The sequence below is a fragment of the Vidua chalybeata genome, chromosome 3 (assembly GCF_026979565.1).
Source record: "Vidua chalybeata isolate OUT-0048 chromosome 3, bVidCha1 merged haplotype, whole genome shotgun sequence".
In the NCBI taxonomy this organism is placed as follows: Eukaryota; Metazoa; Chordata; class Aves; order Passeriformes; family Viduidae; genus Vidua; species Vidua chalybeata.
Window position 1 is genome coordinate 41750238 of NC_071532.1, and position 13855 is coordinate 41764092.

General features: G+C 41.8%; 1 protein-coding gene across 1 annotated transcript in view; it reads left to right on the forward strand.

Moving 5' to 3' along the window:
• The first annotated feature begins 7367 nt into the window (after window positions 1-7367).
• Window positions 7368-13855, forward strand: part of GALNT2 (polypeptide N-acetylgalactosaminyltransferase 2) — an 89887-nt gene continuing 83399 nt past the window's right edge. The window contains exon 1 of the mRNA XM_053939315.1: window positions 7368-7494. Coding sequence (XP_053795290.1) covers window positions 7378-7494 — 117 coding nt within the window. The 5' untranslated portion in view covers window positions 7368-7377. The remainder of the gene's footprint in view (window positions 7495-13855) is intronic.

A 13855-nucleotide genomic window follows, 5' to 3' on the forward strand; every position in this document is an offset into this window, starting at 1 on the left:
AGTGAGCAATATCCTGGTAAATGTGAAAAGAAAAGGGATATTGACCTCAGTTAACAAAGTCACACACCTTCAGCTCACAGGACAAGGACAGAAAGTTATTTTATTTGATGTTTGACTCCTTGGAAGGAAACAGTTGCTCCTCTACTTGAAACTCTTGAAAGAACAAAGGGGATGGAAAATACATGGTCTCTGCAGGGAAATCCCAGCTTTGCTTTCAAATTATTTTCTGTGATAGGCACTAGGGCCAAGGTCATTGTGGTTCAGTTGTATTATGGAGGGGGTGGACCTGTCTGTTTCTGTTGGAAGAGTGTAAAATTAATTTCTTGAGGCGTGTTGTTTTTGGTCCTGTTTTCAGAAACAGTCCTTCATGATTCTAATGGGTGATGATAAAGGTTTGAAGCCAAACTGGTCGTGAAGGTTACAAATGGGGTCAATTTCCATCTCTTGTGGTAAGTGAGCCTATTTACTGTCTGTTCCAAAGTACTGAAAGATTAAATTTGGGAGAAATCAATATATGACTTCTGGAGAGTATGTGAACTGAAAGAAACATCTCTTTCCTCTATTATAAGAAATACGTTCTTGAGTGTGATAGAGATGACCTGTGTAATTTGTTATAATGATTGGAGGATCCAAACACAAAATTTTGCAAATTGGCAAATATGCAAAGGAAACATGACAAACTAATGTATTTATTGATAATATGTGCTGTCTGAAAATACTATGTTTAATTGTACAGTGAAAAATATTTTTGAGCAATATCCAGGAGTACAATATATAGTGTTAATAAGAATACATTGCTGGAGTTTATTTGTTTAGCCACTGTTGTAATGCAAAAATCAGATGTGGTGCTAAGGCAGGTGTGGGGGGATTGGTGTCCTTCACCTGGTGCAGAGGATGTACAGCACTGCTAACTGTCAGATTGCACTGTGTACAGTGGGAATAGGTTGCTATGGGCAGCACACCACTTTTGAGGCATGAGCTCCACTAGGTGCACCTGAGTGGGAGGCAATAGCTTGAAGATGGAAAATTATATTTAAAAAAATTAATCAAAGACATCTGAGCTGTATTCAGCCTGTCCATGACATGGCATTTCTGATGTTACTTGCCATTGTCACTGATTAGAATGTTTCTCCAAAGAACTGGAGATCTGTTTGTCCTGTCTTAGACTGAAAGCACATACTTTAACTCCTAATATGAGGAAAGTGGGGAAGAAGTAAGAAAATGCTATCCAGCTGAATCTAAAATATTGTGTAGCAAGGAAAGTTTTTCTCCTCTGCCCTTCTGAATGATACACAATCACTGAAGAGAAACATTTACAATACCTAGACTGAGCACTCACTAAGCATCAGGTTCTCCCTGCCATCTGGGTCTGATATCCTGGATAGCTGGCAATCTGCACCACTTATCAATCTTTTCAATTCAGAAACTGTAGATGGTGCAGCAGCTTTGGAAGACAAAAGCCTATGTTGCTTCCTTGTACTCTCACCTCCCCTCTTACCATGCCTCCTTCAGTCTTCTTTATGTTTTTTTCTTTCTTTTTCTCTTTTTGTATGACATTCCCTGTGGTGAGCTGATGATGGTGCAACTAGCTAAGAAAATCTTTATGCAAAGACAAGAGCAAAACCGGCTTCTGGTAAAACACTTTGACTAAGGAAAATCTTTTTCTTCATCTCCATGAATCTGATTGTAGGGTAAGTTAACCACATTTTCTGTGCTTTGCCGTAGTCTCAAATTTCTTGGCTGTAGCCTTACTGCTGTGGATTATAAATTTGAATGGACAAAGCACCAGTTGAGATTACAGAACCATTGTCTGATGGGTTCACATTTGTTTTTGTTGCTCAAAAATAGACTTGTATATTATGCATTAGCACATAGTGTTTACCCCTAGCCTCAAATTACTTACAGTACTACAGCTGCACTCCAATGCTACGTAGAGTTGCTCGAGAGGAAAGGATGGAATTTCCTGCCTCGTCTCAGACCGTAGATCATCAGTCTTTACCACTTCTGGCAGCTATGACCTTTGGAATTCGGATAATTCCAATGAAGGAGTGCCAAATTACTTCAATTAAAGGTGAGGTTGTTGTTTCTGCAAGTCTCTCTCCATGGCTGATTCTCTCTTTCATCTATCATCACTCTTCTATGAGAGAGACTTCTGAGCCGTATCGTATTTTGATATCCGATCAGCAGCCTACAGACTGCTGCAAGAGGTTTGTTTTGTTCTGCTGAAGTTCAGTACAACATACAAAGTGACTCAGGAAGAATAGCTGGCAGTGGGACTGCAGTTTGTTCTGACTTCTGCCATCTTTAGTGGGAGGCCAAGCAAAGGCTGAGTTGTTCTTTCTTTGTCTTCACCACCCATAGGAAAAGAATCTGTTTCCTCTCCTTGTTGAACTGAATGAACTCCAAGGAATGTTTAACCTTAAACTTTATTTAATAGAGAGGAAAGGCTTCCAGATTTGGATAATTTGCCTTGGAAGCATGAAGGCTTAAGCTGATACTTCAAACTCATGTGAGAAAGTGCAGTGTTTACAATATCTGCATAGCATGATGTAATGTGTAGATCAATCTCTAATGTGGAAACAGCATAAGAGCAGTGCTATCAGAGGACATAGCCATTACTTTATGCTTTAAAAGAGAAGATACTACCTTTTCAAATTCAGAGTCTAGGATGACAGAGCTTTAGTTCTGCAATGCCTGAATGTATTTGGACCTGACAAACCCTGTGGTCAGGCATGGTGACACACTGTTTTCAAGGTATCATGTGCATGTACAATATTGCTGTTTGGGGTTTTAACAGTTCAAAAAACATTCTTGGAGGGTAACAAGATTTTCTGGAAGTGAGCCACTTTTGAATGCTATTGCCAGCACGTCTGCCTACTCTGGGTAGCATCAGAAACTCTGCTGAAAAATTAAACAAACATAGTTCTTGGCATCTAAACAGATGGGAAAGGACATGTTGACTCCCAAATCTTTAGCTGAGGAGGTAGTCTGTTTCTCATTGTTTCCACTATGCAGTGAGGAATTGCAAAACACCTACACAGATTTTCAGACCTGCTAGCTGCACTTAACCTTTAATCCTGCAAGTACTCAGCCATAAGTATATAATTTTAAATATCTGAGTAGTCCAACTGACTCCAATGGGAATACGCACTGAATGAAGTTAAACATTTGCATGAATGTTTTCAGGATCAGGCTCTTTCACTACAAACAGAATTCTAGCATTACAAACACATACTGGGCTTGTGCTGAGTCAAGATTTCAAGACATTAGTAGGCCTATATCCTCTACAGATGTATTTTAAATTTCATGTCAGTGTGTGATTTCTGTGTTATAAAACACTCTACATTAGTCTAATAAGTAATCTTTCTCATAAAAGAGGATAAATTATTTACTTTGTGATATAACCGCATAGATTTGAAAAAATGTAATATGAACTGGATCAGTTATGTTTTAGCTTCCATGTATCAAAGAGGTTGCAGTATCTTAATCGGTTATATTTTTGCCTTTTAAAGTCTTCTAAAGTCCCTATTTTCTGTGGTTTAGACCTGGTCTGAAAATTTTCTTCCTATTTTTGCAAGGACAAGATTGCTAGCATGAGTAAGAGATTGACTTACTTATTCTGGAAGGCGAGGACTGCTTTCCATTTGCCCTGCAGAAGGATTTGCTCACCTTTGACTAGATCATGTAACTCCAGAAATGGATGAGCAAATTTTGTGTTGTCTAAATTAGGTTGTGGCTGGTTTTGTACCCTCTCTTATATGAGTTCAGGGATATTCCCTCTGGTTTACACCCTAGCTAACTAGATCAGAGTTCTGTTCCTTAAATCTAGGTGTCTGCATTGCAGATAAAAGGCAAAGTTTTGATGATTCTTTCTGCAAATTTCACTCCCATTTGTACTCTCACATGCTTGATCTCTTTGTTTAAAGGGCTGTGCTTGATACAGAAGCATTTATATTCTGTGAGTCATTCTAGCAATGCTGCTTTCAAAATATGATAATATTTTCTTTTTAAATGCACTGGAAAATAATTTAAAAATATCTTACATTTTTCTTGAATTCTTTCCTTTAATTGAAGTGCATTTTTTTCAGTTTTTCTTTGCTGACTAAACATGTTAGGACTTTTGAGGTAAAGAGATATCTGTATGCAAATGCATTGTAATAGAACAGGCAGCTTTTCCTAGAGATAAATCAATGTAACATTTTCCATTCTAAACCTCTATGTTTTCTGTGGTCTCTGAAATATAAATGATTCAGGATGAAATCTGCCAGATTGGGACTTTGTCCAAATGTGAATATTTTGGAAAGACTTGAACAAAACTGGTTCAGCCAGTTCAGAATATCAGAAGAGTGGAAAAAAAATTCTTGATCTAAATAGACTCTTACAATCTTTTTTGAGCATTTCTGTAATTTATCAGCAGAAGGCTGAAAAATGAACTCTGACATGGAAATAGCCTTCCTTGAAGGCTTGTTTGAGAAGAAATTAGTTTTGATTTGACTGAGTTAAAAACCTTTGAGAACTGTGGTTGAGCATGTGCAGTGGATTATTTTGATAAGCTTGTGAAGTCTGCAGCTATGGAAGAAATTTCTGCACATGCATGGCTGGCTAATTTTGCTGGAAAGGGAAAAATCTATCTAAGCACATTGCTAAAATCATTGAAAATACCTGTGGCTGCAGGGAGACCTTTGAAGACCATCCCAAGATATTTAAGACAACGAAAAGGGCAAGAAAAGTTCCTGTAGGCTTTGTAGGGTGGTTAAAGACTAAGTGGTCTGCAGATTTTGTAAAGTTAAATGGAATTATGGCTTCACTTAGCACATGAAAGTGTATGATGTTTTCTGTGGGGACATATGTCATGCAAAGCACCCTTTCCCTCAGCAGATCTGCCCAGTGAAGGAATCCCCCAGCAGCAGGAAAGTTACTTCTTCATCTCATTGTTGAGCTCAAGAAGAAGGAATTTATCAGGATGTTCCCAAGCTTGGGCAGCTGAGTGCTCTGACTTATATATAAAACCTTGCTAATGGAAATTTACCTTTGGACTGAGGTGTGTTTATATGTGTACGTGTGTGCATGTCTTTTTAGATGCAGGCACAGTCAGCGATTTTGGAGGAACTGCTCTCACTTGCATCAAACACATTCTGGATAAATCAAAAACTCTCATCTAGAACATCTGTGTGTCTCCTGGCAGCCCATACTCTCCAGTGTACATCACTTCAAATAGATGCTAGCTATTTGATTCCAAAACTTGTATTTTGCCCAAATTGGGTGTCTGTCTCCAACTCCCTCCAAACTAAATTCATAATGCTCAGTTTATTGAAAGATTCATTTGCTCTGAAGAAATCAATCTCTTTGTTTTACATTTACAATCCTGGAATGGATACTTATTTGGGATTCCTTCCTTTGTCTTTTTACCCATGTTATCCCTCCAGGAGTGCTCTGGCAGGTGGGAAGGTATGCAGTTATCCCCTGAAATCTCTGCATGCCAGACAACTTCTGCCCAGGCAGTGCTAACACTGACACCTGACACAATTCACCTTCTTGACAAGACTGTCAGTGGAATGACTGTGCTGGTGAGCAGATGACTTTTTGATGCCATTTCTTCTAGCTGTTGGATCTTTTCCTGCTTATGCAACAGAATTTATGCCAGACCCCCTGGCCACATCCTGGCCCAGCTTGGTGAGCAGTCTGCTACAGAGGCTCTGTAGCCACCGGTGTGGCTGGACTGGCAGAGGCCTCACATTGGTATGGAGACAAGGCGAAATGTGGGGTATAGTCAGAACATGTGGGAGTAAAACAGTCTATTGATAAAACACAGTGAGATGACAGAAAAAAACCCAAAACATTTCAAAACCAGGAATGTTCTCCTTTGAGTTGATATTATGCCTCTGAAATAGAGGTGCTTTTTAATTGTTAGAGAATGTGCCTCATGTTAATCTTGTGTTCTCATTTCTTGATGTCTCACAGAGGGATGAGATAGCAGCAAATGCTGAACAACAGGAAACTCATTGGTGTGGAATAACAGCAGCATGAGCTGTGCACATGTAAGTCAGTGAACTAGTGGCATTGTAGTGTCTGTCCTGGGGTGTTCAGGGGTGAAACTGGGTAAGTAGAAAGATAATTTTACCAGGCAATGACTCCATATCAACAGACCAGCCTCTAAGAGCAGAGTCTTACTGGGTCACCCTTCTGGGAAGATCCAGGCAGAATCCCCCAGAGATCCCTTTAAGCCTGCGTTAGTGGTGCCCATGCTTCCAGACTGGGCACTGCTGTAGTGGTGACTTCAGAAATGCAAGCGGAGCAGGTACGTGACCTCAGTGGGATGGTGGGCTGTCAGGTCCTCAATGTGTCCCATAAGGCCATAGAAAAAGCTCTTCAATAAAATCATGCAGAGGGCAGTGGACATGTCCTGGCATGACTTTGCTTTCTGACCTTTGAGGCATAATGAAGACCTGCCTCGCTACCTACCTCAAGTGACTTCAGGGACAACACCTTCATAGAGCACATTTTCCTTTCTGAAGAGTCAGAGACACAACTTGTGTTGTGGTCAGTCTGGAATTTCTGGGAGCCTCCATGTGATCATCCAATATGAGTATGGGAGCAAGACAACTCCGAAGAGTTGGGACCCACACACTAGTGCTGTATTACGGTCCTTGGAGGATGCACTGAACGAGGGCGCAGCCACTACCAAGGGCTGTGAGTCCGGAGCACCACTCATGTCCGAGATGCCGCTGCGGCACTGCCCACGGCCCAGCTGCGCGGGGACCCCGCTGCAGGAGCGCGGGCACGGACACTTCGGGCTACGCCAGGCGGGGAGTGCGCGCCGCGGACCGGGGCCAGTCTGGAGTTTTTGCGGTACCGAGAGTCTCCGTGTAATCGGCCAGTATGAGCGGGGAGGGAGCGGGACAACTCCGAGGAGTAGAGACCCGCACAGTGGCGCAGTCCCGCGGTGCTCCTCCGCCTCAGGGCGGGGAGCGGCCTCCCCCACGCCGCCCGCCCGCTGCCCGCGAGGCGCGGCTCCCGCGCCCCGGGCGGGTTCAGGCAGCGCCTGCCCAGACCCGCGGCCGGCGGGGGCGCCCCGGGGGTGCCCGGCGGAGGGAGGGGCAGGTGGCGCCGGTCCGGGCCGTGCCGTGCCCGCCCTGCGGGGGGCGCGCAGCCCCCGGCCCGCGGGCGCGGCGGAGGCGGCGGCTCTGTGTGCTGCAACCATGGCGACGGCGACGGAGCCGGCCCGCCCCCCGCGGGGCCGGGCGGCGCGGGATTGGTCGGGGGGCGGGCGCTCGCCCTCTGCCCCCTGACCCTGCGCGGCGGCGGTGGCGGCAGGAGCGGAGGCGGCGGCTGCTGGCGGCCGGTTCCTGGTGGCCTGGCGGCGGCGCGGGAGGGAGGATGCGGCGCAGGTCTCGGCTGCTGCTCTGCTTCGCCTTCCTCTGGGTACTGGGCATCGCCTACTACATGTACTCGGGCGGCAGCGCCGCTCTGGCCGGCGGAGGCGGCAGGAGAAAGGTGAGAGCTCAGCCCGGGGAAGGTGCGTCCGCTCCCTGCCCCGGCGGCGGGGCGGGGCGGCGCGGGCCGGGCTGGGGGCAGCGCTGCGCGGCCCTGGGGCTGGGAGCAGGAGCGGCGGCCGGGGAGGATATGTTTACCACCGCTCGCTTTCAAGCGGCTGAAACTGCCCCGGGCTGCTCCTTCCCCCTTCCCGCCCGCCCTTCTCCAGCCCGCTTCCCGGAGGCCGATGGCTTCTTTGTGGACTTCAGACCGATTTCAGCCCCGTCGCGTCGCTCCTTATCCAAATGCAGCCGGCCACGTCTCGGGCCGGTCGAAGTTGGTGTGGGGAGGGCCAGGGCTGCGCTGTGGGGCGGGGGGGGGCTGCCCGCCTGGCTCCGCTCCGCTCCCGGCACAGAGCGTCTTCCCCTTTCAGCATTCCCCGCCGGCACCGGGGTCCTCCGGGCTCGTGTTCCCACCTAGAGAGCACACGAGGATCCGAGCTGCTAGTGCATTTTTCCTTTGGATGCACAGCACTTTTCTTTTTCTTTAGCACTGGGTCTGAAAGGTACCGTTTTCCGACCGCTTTTGCAATATTCCAGGATATTGCCGGATTTGTCATGCTTTGTGTCTATGGCGTGGAGGGTCTGTCTCTTCCTTTTTATAGCGGCTCATATTACAAGTGTTACTAATGTTCAAGAAGTTCCCTGCGGACAATACCTGAGTAATTTTTCAGTATTCTGGCCATCAAGTTATTAAAGATATTTTTCAAGATGTTGTAGTAATTCATCGTTCAGGAGCACAGCTGGAAGTTAAGCACATCACAGTTCACGTTTGTGTCAATATGAACGGGTTTTTGTGGCATGATGTGGACGAAGTTGCCACTTCCCACTATCTCTGCTTAGAAAAATTAAGTGCTTTTTCTTTTGTGGTGTTTTGCCTGCAATAAATATTAGCAAAATCAAGAGCTTTTAGAAACTGCTGTTTAAGCCTTATATTTTGAAATAGGAAAGGTGTAAAGCATCTCATAATTATGTATTTTTTTTACAAAAAAACCCAGAATAGGGCAAGAAGGCAATTGAATGAAATGCACTACACTTGAACGGTGTTGTTTGCTAATGAATTGCTGCCTCCTGTTAAAAGAAAAGTAGTGTTTTGTAGGTCTAGCTGATATATAAAAAGAGGAATATTTTTATGTTTCTTTGATACTGTTTGGTTCATCAATGTATATATTCCCTGTAAAAAAATGCTGATGACTTGTTCCTGTGTCAGGTTGTGGAAGCAAATACTTGGATGGCTTATGTGAGCGAGGGTTTAGAGAATGAGTCACTGCTTGCTAATTGCCTCTCTGTCCTGTTTTTTATTCTCTCTGTACCTTAGGTATGTATTCAACAGTGACTTTTGATGTAATATATTAAAGTAAGTGTGAGTACCTATTGCCACATACAAGCTCCTGGTCCTTCAAACTAGATACAATAGCAGGAATAGATCAAGCATGTGATAGAAAGTAAGGCAGTAGCCTAAAGCCTTTCTTGAAGAACCACCAGAGTGTATTTAGAAAGTAAAAGCAATCTTACACTGCTGCTGTATAATGGGATAAAGAAAAGCTATCAAGGCAAATGTATCTGCAGATAGGGAAATATATTTTTAACTCTTAGGGTGTGTTACATTTGGAGTTTCCAGACAGATTTACGATTTTGTTCAATTAATTTTTACTGCTGGGGATACTGCAATGTGGGAGTAGTGATTTGCCCAAGGTCACCTAGAAGACTTGGTAATAATAGAATAGGAAAGAAACTAGTATTTCTGATTAAGAGTCTGGTATTTAATCTGCTAGAACCTGTTGCTGTCTATTATTGATATTAGTAGCAGTTTTTATTGTGGTTTTAAGAGATCAGTGAACCTGTTACTTGCTTTGGTAGCATTATTTGGTGTCATTCTGCACAAAATTTAGTAAACCTTACTGGTCTGGGTAATTGGGAAAGTTTAGTAAGGAATAATTTCAAGTAAATGAGACGTTTCCTAGACCTGAGCTGAAACCCAGTGCTGTGTTTAAAAATATGGAAGTTTAAAGTAAGGCCATGGTAAGGAAGAAAGTAGGTACTATGACCACAAGAAACAAGTGGGGAAATTAACTATTATATGTGGATTGGTGATTTAGGATTCTATTTTCTGTCAGTGAAGCATAAAATTTAATCCTAGGCTTCAGCGTAGGTTGGCAAATGTAAGTAGAGGAAGATGTGTGTAGTGTAATAGCTTTTGAATTAGAATAAAAGGCTGATTAACTTAGTGTCAGACACTGGTGTAAAGCAAAAAACACAAACTCTCTTAAACTTATGAGCAGAAACTCTGCTGTAGTAAATTTCTTGATGTGTATGACTTCATATAGTCCTTTTTACTTGCCCACTATTTCAATATAATGGAAACAGAGTTGCTTATAGGAGAACACAACTTTTAATAAATTGCAGTCTCTCCTGTTTTCAGTCTATAAAATTACAAAACCCGGGAGGGCATAGTTCTTAATTTGTCTAAGTAATTTGCATTTTAATTACAGATATGGTTGTACAAACAGAATGTGTTTTTCCATAAGGATTGTATTTTTCTTTTTTTTTTTTTTCCCATACACAGACCTAATATGTTTAGACATACTGGACTTGTTTGATATGGCACCCATAATTGTGTGATGTGTTGAACAGCACCAATTCTCTTTCTCTTCAGTAGAGTTGAAGGTGTTTGCCCTCTGCCGGGATTGCACCTGAGTAAGAGAAAAGAGTGATTTTTTTTTTTCCTAATTTGCTTTTCTTATTAGAGTAGTGTTAGAGTTAATCTAAGCTCCTGCTTGTTTTGGTTCTTCATTTACAACCTTTCTAATAAGATCTGTGAAGCTCTTTGGATGTTGCAGGGTGTAGTACAGCCTTGATAAAGTTTTTGGCCCCTCTTAACAGTGGTGCAATCCACAGGTCTGCGTGCAGTATATTGGCCTGATAGGGTCTGAGCAGGCATAAAAGAGTCTAAAGCACACAAAGCACAAGATGTTTCACTGGTAATGTGTAAATAATAATAACCCCCCCAAAAAAGTACAATGCTTCTCATTCTGGACCTAGGCATAAAAACTGTAGTAGAAAGAAGTGATGTATTCCACTTCTGGAATTCAGTGTGTGATAGATATTTTTTTTTTATCTGCTTGAAAAGAAGAAAAGGGTAGAATCAAAGCCTTTCATTCAAGATGTGCTTGAAGGGGACAGAAATATTTTGGGTTTTTTTTTTCCCCCTTTCTTCCCTCCAGTGAATTTCCAATCAAAATTTTTGTGAACGTGAGAGAGCCATGTTCAGTTGACTCCTTTCCAGCTGGATCACTGAGTTGTAGATTGGAAAGAGTGAGTCTGATTCACATGTCTAAAGGTTAGAGACATGGTTCCCATACACAAGCTGTGACAGAGAAGAGAGCAAGTTGAAAGCCTAATAATTGTGAGACTGAAAAAAAAAAAGTGGTCTACTTTTATGTTCACTAAATGTTTTCTTTATATTAAAAAGCCTTTGGAGTGGAGACGGGAAGTTCCCTTCTTTTCATGGATAAATTTCCTAACCCAGAGCAAAAGCAGTTCATGCTCTCTGTCTCAGACTTGCATAAAAATGGGGCAGCTTTTCCAAGATGGTTAGAAAGCCAAAGTCATGCTGATGTGATCCCCTCCTAAGACTGGTGTGAATTTGTATATTTGTCACACAGATTTTAAGTTGTTGAACCACTAAGCTCTTGCACAATAGAGTGACTGGATTGAAGTCAAAAAGAAATTAAAAAACCCAATACAACAAAATCCCACACCAAAACCAGCCAAAAACTCCAGCTGATTTCTAAAGAATTTGCTCTTCTAGGCATTAAGAAAGTAGCTCCATGTAATTGAGCCCTTCACGCTGAACAGAGGAAGGTCTGCATCTTGTTGAAAGTGCCAAATGCTTTGCTGCTGCCAAGAGGGAGATCCTCAGAGGCATCCCCAGAAGGAGATCTGTGGGCAGAATGGGGATTTACTGGTGAAACCTATGGCATGCAGAGAGGCCTGCAAGGTTAAGCCACAGCTGAACCAATGTTTGTAGCCTTCTGGATTTAGGTGCCAGAGGGCTGACAAGCTTTTGCATTTGTTGCCATGTAAAGAATCTCAGTTGTTTTTAAGTGGAACATCTATCATCTTCCACCCTGTCTAGAGGAGAAGGCTAAAAGCAGCATTTTGGTAAGGAGTGATAGATCGTTTTCACAGGTAGTTCTACATTTAGAAACATTTTTCATTTTCATCAACTCCACCCCCGTGAAAACCAAAACCCCAAACTGCCTTGAATTAGAAGGCTGTTACTCTTTTGGCTCACCAGATTTACTGGGTGTAATGGAATGAACTGGAGAAATCTAATTTAGTGCTAGTTGAGCCACAAGGAGGCAGGCTTTTCCTGTGGAACTGGTTATCCTGTACATAGTGCTAGTTTTCCCTTTTCTTCCCTTCCCTTTTGTTTGTTTTGCTTTTTTTTTTCTTTATTTTGGAGCAGACTTTAGATAGATGACTGTACTGGAGCTAGCTGAGGTGAAATAAAGCTGAAGGTAATGGCCGATGCTTCATATTGTGTATGTGACTGATTAAAAATGTCTCAATCACTGGGTAAAGCAGGGGAAAAAGAAGCAAGCCTTGTAAGTTCTTTTTCTGTATGGATAAAACTTAAAAATAACTCCTTTAAGCATGGACAAAGATTTCTTTTCCTTGTGGCTCTTTTTTGTTTTTTGTTTTTTTTTTGGGGTTTTTTTTTTTTTTTTTCGGGTTTTTTTTTTTTTTTTTTTTTTTTTTGTTGGGGTTTTTTTTTGTTTTTTTGTTTTTTTGTGTTTTTTTTGGGACCCCTCTACTATTTCAGTTACTGGTAAAGGAGGCTTTTATTGACATTGTATGTAATGGCACACATAACACTTCTCTTTTTCTGCATAAACTACAGATTTAGTGTACCTAAATGGTTTTCTGATGATTTAAGTAAGGAGGAAAGGAAATGTGTGTTAACTGAAGTTCATTAATCTGATTATGTGCAAGTTGAGTGTTTTTCTTGAGGTATGTGAAACAAAGGGGTTTAAAGTAACCACTTAACTCTGTTGGTTTCATCACAGGAAGGCATTGCCTGCTTTAATTACTCAACACTGTTTAATTTGCAGCATCATTTTTAATGTAACTTTAGTCCCTTATGTTTTGTGACATTGAATGTGATTTCTGATACCTTGATCTTGAGACAAGTAAAGATACCAGATGTTAAAAAAGTCAAATTGTCATATGTCCTTTTCTGTATCATTCACTTCCTAGAAATGCAAGGAGATAGAAAATGATGTTCCTCTCTATAACAGGTAACAGTCTCTGCTAGTAGATCTTTCTTTTATAAGATTCTGTAATAAATGGGAAAGAGATTAAAATATCCAGTCACTTGAATAATAAATCTGTCCTCTCACTAGAATGTAATTGTCATACATGTATATTTTCTTAATCTAGTGTATGTCAATTGACTAAATTACTGTCTTGGCAATTCAGCCACTTATTTTTATGGATTGCTTCATAAAACTTAACTTTGGGTGTAATGAAAAGGTGGTCTATTGCAAATTCTGTGCAGGCTCTTTAGGTCTGTAGCTGTATTGGGCTATTCTCTTTTCCTCTCCTTTTTTAAATGCTTCATTGAGAGAGTTTTTTTTGTTGACATTTAGAAATTACTTCTTTGCTAGAATACTTGTGTTGTCCCCTGCAACCTGCTAGGTTAGAAACTGATGACTGATACAGATGCTATGGCTCTTGGATTACTGTTAGCTGCTTGTTTCATAAATGCAGAAGTACAGCAGGGCCATAGATAGAAGGGACTGGAGAAACAAGAATGACTTCTTTGGTGGTTTAATACCAAATGGGGTAGTTAACCACCTTTCCCCATTATTTTTCCTTTCATGTGGGTATTGTAGTAGTTTGCTGTGCTTCTGTGTTATTCTGTTGCTGCTGTGGTTTGCTGCTTTCTGAGATCTCTGTGTATAAAGGTTGTAAGTTGTAGTGATGTCCTTTGACAGATATATTTTAAAAATTAGGCAGTCCACTAAGTAATTGTGCATATGCCTTACCTGTTTTTGTCCCATCGGTCTTGTGATTTGAGGTGTATTCAAATAAATGCCAGTCATTTTTTTCCATGTGTTCTAGACACTTCCAAAGATACAACATAAAAATCGTAGAATAGCACTTCTTTTCTAATTGAGAAAAGGCACAATATGACTTCATATGAATTGAAAAAAAAATTTACAAGATTCATCTCAATGGTGCTACCTCATGTATTCTTAAGACCAGCCTGGAATAAAAATATAAACTATGTAATCAAATCTTAGCAAACTTAATTC